We start from the raw sequence: 16,795 nt of genomic DNA, 5'->3' as shown, positions 1-16,795 counted from the left end.
AACAAGCATCCCTGCCTCTTGGCAGTTTTTTCTCTCAAGTTTTGTTGACATTTGCTATTTCAATGTGTTCCTTTTTTTCATTGTGATAAAATATACATAACATTTACCATTTTAATCATTTTGAAGCATATAAATCAGTGGCATTAAGAATAGAATATTGTGTGATTATCACCAATATCTATTTCTAGAACTTTTTCATCATTCCAACTAGTAACTCCATACCAGTTAAACATTTACTTTCTATTCCTCCTTTTTCCCTCATGCCCTAGTAAGCTCTGTTTTGAGTCTATGAATTCTAGGCCTATTCTAGCTGTCTCCTATAAGTGGAATCATGCAACAGTAAATATTTTGTGTCTGGCTTATGTTTTTAAGGTTCATATATGTTGTAGCATATAATAGAGTTTCATTCCTTTTCATGGCTGAATAATTTTCTGTTGTATGTATAAACTACATTTTTTCTTTTCATCTGTTGATGGACACTTAATAGCTTTCTATGTTTTAAAAATGAAGTTGAAAAAGTTTTAATCACAGTATTTTCTTAGTTGAAACATTAGTCGTGACAAAGGTTTTTTTGGTGTGTTTTGGTGTTGAAATAGCATTTTTGATATGGATTGACTTTTATTCACTGTTCTCATTTGCATGTGGATAATAATTACAGCAGTGACATATTGGGAATGGAAAGTAGAAGGAATAACTTTCCTTTTCTAGTGAAGGCAGCGTATTTTAAAAATATTTTCTTAATACTGATTTTGAGCAACTTTCATGTGACATTGGAAGACCTACTCTTGTTTTTATCCCACACCAGTTTTGTGGTTTCAGTTGTCTAAATTCATTGTCCGTTGAAGTATATTCTTCCTAAGGTGTTTTTTTTAATTATAAAAATAACCTGGTAATAACAGATGGCTTCTTAAAACAAATTCTCTTTTATAAATGCTCAAGGGTAGTATGCAATATTTTAATTAAAACTTGAGATGCTAGGAAAATCACCTCCCAACATTTTATAGAAAAATTTGAAAAATACCTTCAGATGTTTTAGAGCAAATTTGTGAATAATCTTGAATAATTATTATAAAGAAGAAGAGAATTAATCAAGGGCAATCTATTTTCTGTTATATTTGTTTACTTCAGTCCATTTGTACTCCTGATTACTGTCACATGTGAAAATGAACCATGGCTTAATGGATGGATGGAGTAGCTTCTTTTTAGGTGATGGAGTGACCAGCAGCATGCTTTTCATTAAACACTTGCCTTCAGGGTTGACTGCTGAGTGCCTTTTATATATTATTGTTCTTCCTGAGTTAGAGAGGGGTCTTCTATTACTATTTATCTGATTTTTACCTTTCATGGGTAGCCAGATATTGAACTGATGTCGATAAAAATTCAGAACTTCTCTTTTAAAAAAAAATTTCTTTCTTTATTTTGAAAGAGAGAGACAGACACATACACATATGCAAGTGGGTGAAGGGCTGAGAGAGAGGGAGAGAGAATCCCAAGTAGGCTCAGAGCTATTGGCTTGGAGCCTGATGTGGGGCTTGAACTCACAAACTGTGAGATCATGACCTGAGGGAAAACCAAGAGTTGGACACTTTAACCGACTGAGCCACCCAGGCGCCCCAAAATTCAGAACCTCTTAAATGATAAACTTGGGTTCTATATCTTAGGTTACTAAGACCATTTACTTGAGTGAAGAGTGAGAGTTAGGATTGCACCTGACATGGGTGCCAGATTCAAGTAGAAATAAAGGGCAGGTTGAATGAAAATGGAGAGGTGTGGTTGGAGGTAAAATTCCACAAGGTTAATAATCTCCATTACCTAGGAAGGCCTTCAGGCAGCAGTTTTCCAGTATCCAGCCAAGGTAAGTATTGATATTCATCTAGTCAACATCAACCAGATAGGTATTCTTACCTGGTGATGAGTAGTTATCATTTCACAGTGTTCTTTGGTAAGGTGGGAAGTAATACGGAGATAATTTTGAGATGTTTGTAGATCCTTTAGGTGTTGATTTTTGCTGGGATAAGAATAATGGGGGTAGATTATTTACTTGATATAGGAGGAGATGGATTATAATTTAGTGTTTCCTACCCTAGCATTAGTTCCGGTAGAGGTGTCTTCTAGTGGGTTTCTGCTCTGGCAAGTTGTTTTTCTGTGTCCACCGTTTTGTCTCTCCAGTTTTGGGGACACTGGTTTTTCTTGTAACCTCATTTCTGTAAGAAGAGTTGTTGATTTTTCAGTTAAGTTTTTTCCTTTCTTATTAGTATGGAGTGGTGACTTCTTTAAAAATTTTTTTAAAATTCTTTATTTTTGAGATTGAGACAGAGTGTGAGCAGGGAAGGGGCAGAGAGAGAGGGAGACACAGAATCCGAAGCAGGCTCCAGGCTCCAAGCTGTCATCACAAGAGCCCAATGCGGGGCTCAAATTCACGAACCATGAGATCATGACCTGAGATGAAGTTGGATGCTCAACCGACTAAGCCACCCAGGTGCCCCTGGAGTGGTGATTTCTAAATTCCTTACCTGCTGGACTAGAAACTGCAGGTTAATTTTTTTAAAGGCATTACTATTACTGGATGATGATTTTGATCTTGTTTATACTCAGTCATATGCTTTAATATGGTAGATTAGTGAAAAGTCCAGCGTCTTTAACTTAAATAATCTAGAATAGTCCCTATACTGGGGCTTGGTTCTTACTCCATAGTACCACCTTTTCCATGTCTCATCTGAAAGCCAGTGTTCTTATCAAGATCTCTCCATTTTGGTAGGGCCAGAGCTTTAATATCTCTAGCACTCTCTTTCTGAATAGAGAATTCTGTTTTTAGACGAGTTATATACAACTTCTATAGTTTTTAGATAGAGGACTAATTGTATGAAATTTAGGGAATCGTGACAGGGCTATTCATATAGGTTGATGCCCTCTCAATGTTTTCCTATGGACAATGGACAAGATGATTGCAGCATTGAGAGATCTGAACAACATTAACAGAACTGGGAAATATATTGGGTAAAATGATTGACTCTCCGGTGATTGGATGGTCTGGAACCTTAGGATACTTACGGTTGGGGAAATGATGATTAGTTCAAATAAGTACTGATGGAAATGCAGTCTTGCCTATCATGTCCAGTGATGATGTTTAAAACAGAACATCAGTTTCTGCAGTGAGACTAAATGACAGTAATTATCCCCTGAGGCACTCTTTTTTGATAAGTTTCTGAGGCTCTCCTGCTGCTGATGTCTCTTGAAGCCCATGTTGCTTCTACTTCTATGGAAAGTCACTTGTTTTTATATAAAACCAAAAGACACTTGATAAGTCAAAATACCAGGTGATCAGCTTCAAACTCTTTTGCAGGATGCAGCAGTGTGACTTACGTGTGTTGACATGAGATTCTACCAACCTGTTCATACAAACTAATGTCTGCATTCCTACCAGATACCTCATTCACTCCTGTATAGACTCCTCTGTATTTTTTCAGTGGTCCTGGTTGGTGCACTAAGTGTTGAGGCCTCTTTACTTCCTAGGATCTGAACAAATTAACAAGAGAAGGTAATAGGGACAGAGGAAAAATATCAAGTCAACTTTATTACTCAGAAAGGCTAGATTGGAGAATATTGCTTAAAATGGAGCAGAATGGGCTTGTTAACTCTGGAGGTTGGCCAGCAGACCCACTCATCATCAACTCGGCCACACCAGCAGAGTGGCCTTGCAAATATAGAAGTGCATGCTTGTTTGCTGTGGGCAGTTTGTTTCCAGGGGGAAGAAGGATAGAGATGAGCTGAACATGTCCAGTGTATTAAACACAAACTAGTCAGTGGAGAGATAAGGAATTAGACTAATTGAACTTTCTCCAGAAAAAGGAAGCATTACTCTTCTACGCCTATCTGTATTTTCTTGATTTATCCATTTTAGACCATCTAGGCAGATTCCTTGCTATGGAAGATGAGAATTTAGCTTACTTATCCTTCCCGGTCTCCTATTCACTCATCCTCCCAACATAATTCTTCCATAATTTTGATTAAGTATTTGGTATTTACATTTTATAATTACATACCTGCCTTTTTTCTCTATAGAATTTTGTGGTTCTTGAAATTAATCTTCTCATCCGATTTAGTTTACTGACTTTTTATGATTTTTTAAATGTTTTTATTTTATTTTTGAGAGAGAGACAGAGAGAGACAGAGAGAGAGACACACAGAGCACGTGTGGGGGAGGGGCAGACACAGAATCCAAAGCAGGCTCCAGGCTCCGAACTGTCAGCCCAATGTGGGGCTCAAACTCACAAAATGAGATCAAGACCTGAGCCGAAGTCAGACACTCAACTGACTGAGCCACCCAGGCACCCCATTTACTGAGTTTTATAGTCTTATCATGAATGGAGTCAAAAACTTTTCCACAGTTGCATTAGTATATCTATATGTGGATACTTAGTTAATATATATCTTCATATAGCAGATTTGCCTGGCATAGTCTGTAGGGTCCACATTGGACTTCTTGTATACAAGTGCTCTTGCATTAGTGGTCATCAAAGTATCTTAACCTTCACCATTATCCTTAAGGTTTTCCTGATCTTGTGGTTGTATTAGATATCCTGTTACCTAGATGTTATATCTTCTTTCTCTTGGTGTATTCTTGTTTTGTAGAGCACAGATTTTAGTAGCTTCCTGATAAAGAATATATAGGAGGTAAATCTTTTGAGAACTTGCGTGTCTGAAGATGTCTCCTTTTTATACTCATACTTAATTCATAGTCTCAATCCTGAGCATAGATTCTAGGTTTGAAATACTTGTCCTTGAGAATTTGGTGGCATTGCTCTATTGCTTTCTTTCAGTGTTGTCATTAAGAAGTTTGATGCCTTTTTAAAATTTTTTTTTTTTCAACATTTTTTATTTATTTTTGGGACAGAGAGAGACAGAGCATGAACGGGGGAGGGGCAGAGAGAGAGGGAGACACAGAATCGGAAACAGGCTCCAGGCTCCGAGCCATCAGCCCAGAGCCTGACGCGGGGCTCGAACTCACGGACCGCGAGATCGTGACCTGGCTGAAGTCGGACGCTCAACCGACTGCGCCACCCAGGCGCCCCAAGAAGTTTGATGCCTTTTTAATAGCAGTCTTTTATATGAAATATGTCACTGGAAGTCTGTAGAATCTTTTTTTTATACCCTTTAATTCTGACATTTTATGGTGATTTGCCTTGTCATTGGTCTGTTTTTGTCATTTGTGCTGGACATGTGAATGTGCTTTTTCAGTCCAGAAGTCACTATCTTTTAATCCTGGAACATCTTACAGATGTTCTGGAGTATGCTTTTGCTTTGAGCTATGCATGGTGCACCTCAGTCCAAAAACCCTGTGTTTTACTTACTCCAGTCTTTTGCTATTGTGAGAGAGTGGGCAAGATCAGGCTGTGCAGTCATGGGTAGGTGATCTGAGTGGTTAACCACTTCTTAAGTACACTTTCAAGAATTCTGGTGTTTTTAATGCCATCCTTGCCCTCAATGCCAGACATATGTGAGCCTATGAGGAGTTTTGTAGTGATTATCAAGTTGATTTTCCATCTTCCCTGCTGTTGGCTTTGGATTAGCTTTCTTAGGTGTAAGTAATGTGCCATTATACATTTGTTCTAGAAATATATGTGCCTCTTTTATGCATTATAAGATCTGGTTGTGTAATGAATACTGATGAACAGAAATGGAATTTCATGATAGCTGCAACAGCAGTGATATTATAAGAAATTATCTTTGATTTCCATTGTTTACAAAATCACATGTACTGCTAAACTATTGTGATTTTTTTGTTTACATTAATAAGTGAAGTAAAGGCTAGAGTTCATTTAGAGGATAGTATGAAAATAAAAATGTACTCTTTTTTTTCTCATCTGCTTTCCTGGAATCCCTGAAGTCTACCTGTGGACTCAATTTAGAATTCCTGGATTAACTGGATATGAGACCATAATCATGGTTTCCTATATTCATCCATTTTTCAAAGAGGCTTCTTTACATATATGTATCAGCCTTTTCATTCATTCAGCGAATATTTACTCAGTATCAGCTGAGTTAAGCAGAAGACACTGGGCACCAGGGATAGTTAACAGGAAAACTTCTGTCTTTGGGGAACTTCCATTTCTAGTTGAATATGTAATTGTTTATAGTGCTGTCTAGATGAAAATAACATAGTTTAACTATGTATCCCTGGAAAATAATGGAATTCGCATGTCTTTGTTATAATGTCATTACTTTACTTGAAACAGAACTTTAAAGTTTTTTTAAATTACTAAAGTAACATTTATTTTTAAAAAGATGTGAGAAGATTGATAGGCAGAAAAGAAAAAAAATGCACCATTAAAACCTTGGTGTACATTTCAGTCTTTTTTCTTTTTTTTTTTTTTTTAACATTTTTTAAAAAAATGTTTTTATTTTTGGGAGAGAGAGAGAGTGTGTGAGCAGGGGAGGGGCAGAGAGAGAGGGAGGCAGAGGATCCAAAGTTGGATGCTTAACTGATTGAGCCACCCAGGTGCCCCCACTCTCTTTTCTGTACACATATACACATATGTATATTTAAATGTGCATAATTTGTTTACAGAAATTCAGTTGGATTATATTTTAAAAACATATAAAATTTTAATTTTTATTTGTCAAGTGTTCAATTTTAATGGCTGTACAATATTCAGCTTCATGAAAACACTTATTTGTATCTTTAGGTTGTTTTCTCTATTTTACTATTTAAAAAATTCCCATTTGCTAATTGCTTGTAGCTAAAATTTACCAAAAACTTTTATTTAATTGTTCCATCAGTTTATTATGAAAAAATTTATATTAATGGAAAATTTGAAAGAATTTTACAGTGAATGCCCATATACCCACTATCTGGATTGTATAATATCTTTTTTATATGTTTTAAAAGTTTTATATTAATTCCAGTTAGTTAACATACAGCATTTTATTCGTTTCAGGTGTACAATATAGTAATTCAACAGTTTCATACATTACCCTATGCTCATCATGACAAGTGCACTCCCTAACTCCCTAATCCCCATCACCATTTAACCCACCACCCTATAATTAACATTTTAGTATGCTTACTTTATCATATAATCTATCTAATTATCTATCCCTCTGTCATTAATTTTTTTGCAAATATTTATAAGCTGAGTTGTACATTTTTCAGTTACACAAATTTTTTTCATTTATGCTAGGTTCCCCTCCAAGGAAACTTTTTAGTACTAATTTTCACTCTTACCAGTGGTATATCATCACACTTTGAATCTTTGCTGACACTGAGTTTTATTATTTAATGTAATTTTTTAGATAATTTTTGATGTATAAGTTGTTACTAAAGGAGATTGCTTATTTTAACTCTAAAATGACTCCATTCATATGTAGTACTCATGAGACAGCATTCATTTATAGTTTGATCATCTACACTATGGCTTTTGAAAGGAAATGTATATAATTTGTTCTCTGTGATACTTGATGGTTTTAATGGGAACATTGTACCTGTTTGGTAACTAAGGTACAGTTGGAATTTCAATCAGGAAATAGTCCTTTTGTTTTCAGTTTATGCAGTACAGTGTGTAAATAAGTACTCTAAAATATTACCGACAGCATATTTAGACTTTTTCTTTTTTCCCAGGGTAATGAGCCAGTGGAGGGAAATGATTCATTGGGGTCGTCAAGAGTAGAAGTAGATCTAATGAATTAAATATTCTTTCACTCATTAGACCTTTGCCTTGCTTCTTGGAACTTTGTTTTATTCCTTGTAACTGGGCTCCACCAGTGTAACAATATAATTGACTCAAGAGAAATACAGATGTGATTTTGAGGTGTTAAGAAATCTGGACGCCTTAGGTGGGCATATAGTATGAGGTAGTTGAAGCAGGGAAGTAATTAGCAGATGAAAAGGCTTACACAATACTATCTTAAGTTATAGATCGCCTACATTCTACTTTATTTTAAAAGTAGTTTATAAGCAGTTAATTTAACTTTGGTATGGCTATTTAAAAAATTATATGGAAATTCCACTAGAAATATGTTATCTTTGTTATTTTCTGAGCATTCAGCTAAATCTCTTTGTTTACAGCTGGGCTCAAAGTGCAGAGAACTCAAAGATATTCATTTCGGCCAATGTTACAAGATCTCAGATGAAGGCATGATCGTCATAGCTAAGGGCTGTCTGAAATTACAAAGAATATACATGCAGGAAAACAAATTAGTAAGTACTTGTTATAATCTTCATTTTTAAAAATTTTGTTTCTAACCTTTGATTTCTTTATAACTTATAATAAAATTTTATCTGCTTCTTTTGATGGCTTAGAGGCAAATACTACTTAAAAACAAGAATCCTCTCAAAACAATGGTTTTATAAATTGATCCTATAACTCTGTAGGTACTTGCATGTGGTACTTGTGTGTTAAAAATTCCTCATTAGCATGTGCTAATAGGTTTTTGTCTAAATTCTGGCAATTAATTAACTCAGGTAAATTGGAAAAAATAAAATTTAGTTGCTAAACATAAGTCTGTGGTGGTTGTTCCTTTTGATTTCCTAGGGATTGTAATAATTCTAGGTAGTTAGGTTTTTTTTTTTTTTTATGGTTCAGAAAGATGTGTACGTGTGAACTAAAGCTTTTCACTTAGTGTGGTGAAAAATGAGATTCAGTAAGCTGAGGCAGATAATCTTTTTAGTTATATAGATTTTATATTTTAATGATATACATGTGTAACTCATTCATACTTAATATATATATTTACAGCTGTTTATTTTCTTTTATTGAGATGTAATTCACCTGCCATAAAATTTACTCTTTGAAAGTATTGCGACTTAATGGTTTTTAGTATATTCACAAAGTTGTGTAGTCATCATCACTAATTCTAGAACAGTTTCATTACCCCCAAAGAAAGTCTGCTAATTAGTTGTCACTCATTTCCCCCTTCCTCCAGCCCCTGGCACCTGGCAATCTACTTTATGTCTCTGTGGATTTGCCTGTTCTAGGCATTTTATACAAATGGAATCACACAGTATGTGGTATATTGTATTTGGCTTCTTGGACATAGCATAATGTTTTCAAGGTTCATTCATGTAGTAGCATATATCAGAGCTTCAGTTTTTTTAGTGGTTGAATAATACTCCAAACCTTTAAAATTTTGATTTGATGGGTGCTTAGTAAAAGTTAACAGAACAGGTTATCATTAGGGAGGTACTAGTAGATTTCTCAAGGTTGAGAAATCGTGTACTTTAAAATGTAGGCAAGGTGGTACTGAATATGTTGCATATTTTCAAAGGAGACCTGCTCTTAATTGTATTCCCCAAATAAAGGAATCTTTTTGTTGCTTCTTGGGATCAGTTTACAATATTTGATAAATGTGTCTCATAAATTAATGTAAGTTTTAAAAGGTCTCTAGAACCATCAGCACTTCAAATGAGATAATGTACTTTAAAACAAGATTCCAGTTAGAAAAATCAAAACACTATAAGTTAAAAGGAAATGCTTTTATCACCACATAGAATTATATTTTCCTGTGAAATTATATAGTAAAAATCCTCCACATTTCTCTTTACATTTATTACAGGTTTAATAATCTCTCTTAAAGCAGTATGATCTTATAGAATGAATAAGGTTTTCTGGGTCAGAGGGTGAATTTTTTAAACCTGGTGTACAATCACTTGTGATTCTAGGGAAATTGCTCTATGAACCTCTTCTGCAGACAGGGTTACTAATACCTGTTTTCTTGCAGGTTGTAGCTCTGAGGATTAAATGGCATAATGTCCTTACGTTGTCTAGTACAAACGCTGACCCATAAGCGACACTAAAACTAGTAACTTTTATGAAATCCTGTCTGTATTTGTTGTCTGTTGGTTTCCACTTTACATTCAAGAGAAATGAAAGGATGGTAAACCCAACTTGAGATTTTTATATTCTTCACATACTGGGAATATTTGTTGGGTGATTAATATTTGCTTCTTTGTTGAGTAAACACAGAGAAACATTTTTCTTAACACATTAACATTTTTAGTCCGTGGTTCCCCAGAGGAACTAATTGTGTGTGTTCTGAAGTTTCTACTTACATTCACATTTTTCCTTATTATTGTGGTTCATTAAAAAGATGAAATACTTAAATGATAAGGAAATCAATTTTGTATGTCATGTTATTCAGTAAACATTTGATTTCATTGGAAATTTGAAGTAATTTTGCTAAATCTTAAAGTTCGGTTCAATAAAGTTCCTTCAATTTAAAGTTCTAGAAAAGGAATCTTAGAATCATTTGAGCTCTTCATACTGGACAGTTGAATTATTATCTATCCTCCCATAGGAGCTACACCTTGTTGTTTTAGAATTTGTGGAACAATGAGAAATATTTGAATCCTTGCAAAGCTATAATTTTAAGTAGTTCAGGTGTTTTCACTCTGAGAACTGTTATTATTAGTCTTTTAACAAGAAATATTTTAAATGGGGTGAGTAGAAATAATAGCAGTCTGGCTAAAGGCAAATTATATTTATATACTTTTATATTTTTATGCAGTATATATTTATAAAAATATTTATACTCCATATGTAATTACAGGTAGGAAATATCACTAAACATCACTAAATAAGACAGATTTTGTAAGTTAACAACTAATAGAGATATTTAGGAGAATGCTGTGTCTGAAAGGATGCCAACAGAATTTGACCTGTGCAGATACCAATCATTAATGAAATTGTTTTGCTAATTCTCTTATTAAATTGAATCTTCTCAAAAGAGTATTAGAATTTTGTTTATAGTCTAAAAATAGTCATAGCATAGAGTTTCTTTAAAAGTGTAAACTTTGCTGACTTTAAAATATCAAATTGTTTTTATATATTGGCAGTATTTGAGTATACATTTTTTTTCATATTGTATCTTGGCCTTTAGATGGCAGCATTGTCTTTGTATATTTCAGTGACATCGCTTTTGTGTCCTTGATATAACTATAAAGGTAGAATGCTTATACATAGTTTCTGCAGGTATTATGGTTTGTTTTCAATTTTTGTTCTTTAGGTGGTTTTAATGGGAAAATTTCTTAAAATAATTTGAAATATTAGTTATATTTAGAAGTTAAAGATGAACTTGCTATTTTACACAAAATAGAAAGATATTTGAACATTCTTATTTGTGGGACTGATTTAAGTAAGATAAACTTTAGGGAAGGATTCCTGTGTTTATCGGAGTGAGTTTTATTCCGGTGGAAAGTGAGGACAATGACTTTACATTTTAAGACTCAGTGAGTTATGGTGAGGCAAAGAATTGAGGACTTCCATGTAAAATTTTACTCAAAAGAGAGTAGATTTCTGTTTTACTTCTTTTTGAGTGATACAGTTGCCATGCTCCTATATGACATGTTTTGTATTTGCTATAAAACTGTGGTATAGATTTTAGAAATAGATTTGAGGAATGCAACTATAGTGAGGTTCTAGCATATTGTATACAACTATCTCCCTTCTTAGTGATAGCTTTTGTATCTCTTCTGTGCAGTACTGGCTACAAAGTTATTTTTTAATCCATACTTACTTAAATGTACAGTTATTGATGATCTAGACACCTCTTTAAATGTATTCTCTCTGCTTCTTTACTCTTGTTGCTCCAGATTCCTCTTCTTTACTCTTTGGACAGAGAAGCTCTTTGGGCAGCTTCTTACTTAGTTGTGACAAGATCAGATGGATTATCTGTCAATTGTCATCCAACCTGATGCTTTAAAGTACTAAGATTTTATAATTTATTTAGAAAATAGCTTCTATGTGAAGTCCTAGGGTCAGTATATTTTATTTAGATCTATATGTGTTGTGTTTATTTGGTCTATTTTTTTAACACCTTCTATTCTATAGAGTTGGGTTGTGATCTAGTATAGGGTGTCTCAATTACCAAGAAAGTAGTAATGTATTATGAATAGATTTTAGAAAGTTTTAGGGAAGTGATAAATGTTTCCTGGTTAAAACTTGATGTCCTGAGAGTTAATTGTGAACTTTTATTTTTTTTCAGTCTCCTGGTGAATTGTTATTTTATTAGTTTTATAATTATATGGCATAGAGTTCTTTGACTGCTACCATAATTTTTTAATAATGTTTTTATTTTTTCATTTTATAATTTTTTGGAGGCTTACATGTATGAAGTAGGATCTAAATTCACCTCTTCAGACCTCCTTCTTGTAGCCTGGAAGCATTTCAAGGGGTGATTGAGGCAAATGCCCTATTTGAGTTGAACTAAACTCAGTTCATACCTTGATCCTAAGGTTTCTTAGTCATGTGACTTGGATTAGTTACCTTAATTTTTGTACTTTCATTTCTTTGTTTGCAGAAAGGATATAATGCTACCTCAGATGTGTTCTTATGAGTATTAAAGAGATTAAATGAGATTAAGAGGTAAAGTAGCAAATGTGTTTTATGGTCCCCAAAATAGGAAGTCTTCTGTAAAGTTTACTTTACTTCCTCTTCCTTCCAGAGTTTACTTTCTGGAATCTACCAATTTGAATTAAGGCTATCATCTACTATATTCTGATTTCACACCTATTCACAGTTTAATTCCTGGTTGCTGCTTGCTGTGATTTGAGGTTGTTGCAGCAGCTAAGTGAATACACTGGTAACCATGTTATCATCAACTGGAGTATGTGAGGTAAACATTTTCGTCAGAATTTAAATAGCAGTAGCTAATTCAGCATTTATATTAAGGCTTGCGTTTCCTGACTCTTTGCTTTTCAACTTAGAGTTAATATATTAAGGGATTTGGTTCCCCTTTTACCCCCAACACCCCACTACATTTCTTATATCTTATTTCTGAAATACTCCTTGTGAAATAAGTTTACTTGTAATCCCAGACTTAAATAATTTATATTTGTGAGGGATTCCCTTTTCAAAATACTCATTTAAACTTCCAGGTCTCTTACAGTAGATACTTGCCTTCATTGTCCTTTCCCCTCTTAATGGACGAGGCATTTACTTACATCCAGAGTGGTACTTACTTTCCAGTAGACACGGTGCATGAATGTGGCACTCTAAAATAGGTGACCTAAAGATACTGGGCTTTATCTTATTATTGAATGCTACATTTCAGGATTTTGCTGTCACTTGTTGATATTTAAAAATATTTGATAGTTAGGTTTTTCTTTTTGTATTTATAATGTGCCAGGCAGTGTGCAGTTTTACATAAGTAGTCCTCAAAACCATCATATGAGGTAGTTTATTTTTATTCTATTTTACAGATGAGGAAATTGGGACCTAGAGAGGTTAAGTAACGACAAACAGGTGTCACAGTTAAGATTCTAACCCAGATCTGTTAGAATCCCAAACCTTTGTCCTCAAGCCCTTTCATGGATACATCACAGATGGAGCTAATAATCTATTTGCCTTTTAACCATACAGTAATTTCTAAAAGACATTTTCCCCCTTTAAAACACTTGCTGACAGGTACTTTGAGACATCAAAGAAAGAAATTATTTATTATCATGAGCAGAAGATCTTTTTGCTAGGATGATAACTGATTTCAGGGGAAGTACCAATGGAGACATATTGAAATCTTTTCTAGAAAATTAGTAAACTTATCAAAGAAGAAAGGCGTTTCAAGATTGCATTTAATTTTCATCTTAATCCTGTATGAATATGATCATAGTTAACTTTAATAGAATTGCACTATTTATGCAAAATTTTTTTACTTTGCAAAAGCATAGTATTTTATTTTAGTTTTTTGTGAAATTTGGATTCAGAAGCTAAATACCATTTTATTTTTGTCCAGTAGATTTAATAGAATTTTGAATAAGTCAATGAACTGATTTCCTTCTACTCTGTTCCTTAATGTTGTTTCAGATGTTCATTCGGTTCATTTAATATTTGACTAGCGTGTGCCAGGCTCTGTGAGAAGTGTTGAGAAATTAAGTTTTATTGCTAAAGGGAGGAGATTCCTGTCTAGTTATAAGTGCTGTGGAAATACCAATGACAAAAGTAGTTTGTAAATTGTACTATAAGTAGTAGGTGACAGTTGAACTGAGTCTTGAATGATATATAGTGCTGTGATATTATGATGCAGGTAAACATTTTTGTTGGGGTATTTGCATTTGTGAGAGACAGCACTAACAAATACAAGGCACTGGGAAAATATGTGTAATGTTTAATATGTGGTGGGTGTTAAAGTAAGATTAGTTTTACAGGCAGGGTGGTGGGTGAAGTGTTGATATTTGGGTTTGTAAAGGAGGATAGGGATCAGGATGAGACTTTTGAGCATCATGCTAAAGGAATTTGTATGTCTCTAGGTAATGGGGACTATAGCATGGGGTTTCAGCAAATGTGAAATGCGATCAGGTTTTGAGGTCTTGTATTATTTTTTTATTTTGAGAAATTGAAAAATATAGAATAACAAAAAGTAATAACATTTATATGCCCATCATCTAGACATTGACAGTTGTTAAACATTTTGTTCAAGTTGCTTCTTTTTTGAGTTAATAAAAGAAATAAACTTTGAGCCTCTGTTGTCTTGTACCCCATGTCATTCCCACCGTCTCCTAGAGACAACTACTATGATGACCTAAAATGCTTTAAAAAAAAAAAAAAACTTTAATAGACATAATTGGTACCATGAATGACATAGTATTGTTTAGTTTGTAGTCACATATAGTTTATATCTGATATTGTATTGTTAAATATCTGTTCTTACAAATTATCAGCCAACAATTTGCATTTTTACTTTTAAACTTATTTTTTAGTTTTTTAAAATATAATGTATTGTCAAGTTAGCTAACATACATTTTATATAGTGTGGCATTTTTACTTTTTTAAGTTGTTTTTGAGATCTAGTGATAATATGTAATTCATTCTTTGTAACTCTTAGTGTTCTATATAGATATGTATATCCTGTTTATCCATTCCTTACTGAAGGACTCTTGCATTGCTTCCAGTGTTTTTCTGTTACAGGTATTGTTGCAATAAAATCCTTATGTAAGTCTCCTGCACTTATGTATAAGAATTTCTCTAGGGTCTATACCTAGAAATGTAATTATAGGGCGCTAAGAAATGTAGATTTTCCAATTTTTACTAGATCATGCCAAATTGCTCTTCAGGAGTAATTAAAATCATGCTTTGCAGGTTTATCTTGCTGATGGATTATGAACTCTTTTGAGGGCAGGGAGTATCTACTTATTCTTTTATCCATCACCCCTCATTGTGCACGTAATAGACATTCAAGAAGTGTTGGCTTAGTGACAAATGGGTTCCTACTGAATTGAACATGCTTTTAAAATGTATTTTTCCAGGGGTGCCTGGGTGGCTCAGTCGGTTAAGTTAACTGAAGTTAACTGAAACTTCACTTTCAGTTAAGTGTCTGACTCTTGATTTTGGCTCAGGTCGTTATCTTGTGGTTTGTGGATTTGAGCCCCATGAGCCTACTTGGGAGTCTCTCTCTGCCCTTCCCCTGCTCATGCTCTCTCTCAAAAATAAATAAACTTTAAAATGTATTTTTTCAAGTATTTTGGCGATGTACTTTAAAAAGAAGATAGATTTACATATGTAAATAAAAGCTTGAAAAATAGCTTACAGATTCAGAGTCAGTAGTTTTCTGACTTTTTAAAATCTTTTTTCATGTTTATTTATTTTGAGAGAGAGAGAGAGAGAGAGAGAGAGAGAGAGAGAATCCCAAGCAGGGTCCACACTGTCAGCACAGAGCCTGACGTGGAATTCGATCTCATGAACTGTGGGATCATGACCCTAGCCAAAACCAACAGTCAGATTCTTAACCAAATGAGCCACCCAGCCTCCTCTGACTTTTCAAATAAGTAAATTTCTTTGATTTAGTTACGGTATTAATGATGCCATTCTTTGTGTATCAGATTTATCCAGCCATTGTCACTAAGTACTCAAGAGGTATTTTCTAGGATGGTGGATTTTTAACAAAATGCAGTTTTGAGCAACAACTAGAATATGATTTGTATTCTTGTCAGAATTATATGGACTTGTATATCCTTATTGTTAATAAAATTGGTTTTATTTTCTCAGTGGTATTTGAAGGACCAATTTTAATTAAAAGCAAAAGTTATTTGGCATCCAAATAACTTGAAAACCGAAGTTAAAAGATTATTTGGTATATTTTTCAATCTGAAGAATACAATGAACTCATTATATATTCTTTGCTAAAGCTTATCCTGTGTCTTTTTAATCTGTTGGTATCTTTCTCGTGTGGATATCCTTTTTTATGCTTTTTTTAAAAATTATTTTTGGGGCACCTGGGTGGCTCAGTTGGCTAAGCGTCCGACTTCGGCTCAGGTCACGATCTCACTGTCTGTGGGTTCGAGCCCCGCGTCGGGCTCTGTGCTGATGGCTCAGCGCCTGGAGCCTATTTCAGATTCTGTGTCTCCCTCTCTCTGACCCTCCCCCGTTCATGCTCTGTCTCTCTCTGTCTCAAAAATAAATAAATGTTAAAAAAAAAATTAAAAATTATTTTTTTCTCTTTCTAAAAATTAAAGAAATTTCTATTAAGTTTTGTTTTAATTCCACTGTAGTTGGCATACAATGTTATATTGGTTTTCAGGTGTATGATATAGTGATTCAACAATTCAGTACATTACCCAGTGCCATCATGATAAGTGTACTTCTTTGGGTATCTTTATCAGGTATTTTGGTAAGAACATAAATGAACTGTATTATGTCATTTGGAAGGTATAAAAAACCATAAAGTGTGTGTGTGTGTGTGTGTGTGTGTGTGTGTGTGTTCTCCTGTGTACCAGTGTGACACAGGCAGGCAGTGACTTGGATAATAACTAAATAATTTTTCTTTGGAATTTAGTAATTTTTTTTACCCAGCATATTTACTTGCCTAA

General features: G+C 34.0%; 1 protein-coding gene across 3 annotated transcripts in view; it reads left to right on the top strand.

The window, feature by feature from the left end:
• Positions 1-16,795, top strand: part of FBXL17 (F-box and leucine rich repeat protein 17) — a 500,946-nt gene that overhangs the window by 37,288 nt on the left and 446,863 nt on the right. For 2 of the 3 annotated variants that reach the window (XM_049648606.1, XM_049648605.1), the window contains exon 4: positions 8,066-8,197. The exons of the other annotated variant lie outside the window; for it this stretch is intronic. In XM_049648606.1, the coding sequence (XP_049504563.1) occupies positions 8,066-8,197 (132 nt within the window). The remainder of the gene's footprint in view (positions 1-8,065; positions 8,198-16,795) is intronic. 3 annotated transcript variants of the gene reach the window in all.

Source organism: Panthera uncia (assembly GCF_023721935.1).
Source record: "Panthera uncia isolate 11264 chromosome A1 unlocalized genomic scaffold, Puncia_PCG_1.0 HiC_scaffold_17, whole genome shotgun sequence".
NCBI classification, from domain to species: Eukaryota; Metazoa; Chordata; class Mammalia; order Carnivora; family Felidae; genus Panthera; species Panthera uncia.
This window is presented reverse-complemented; position numbering and strand designations above follow the sequence as displayed.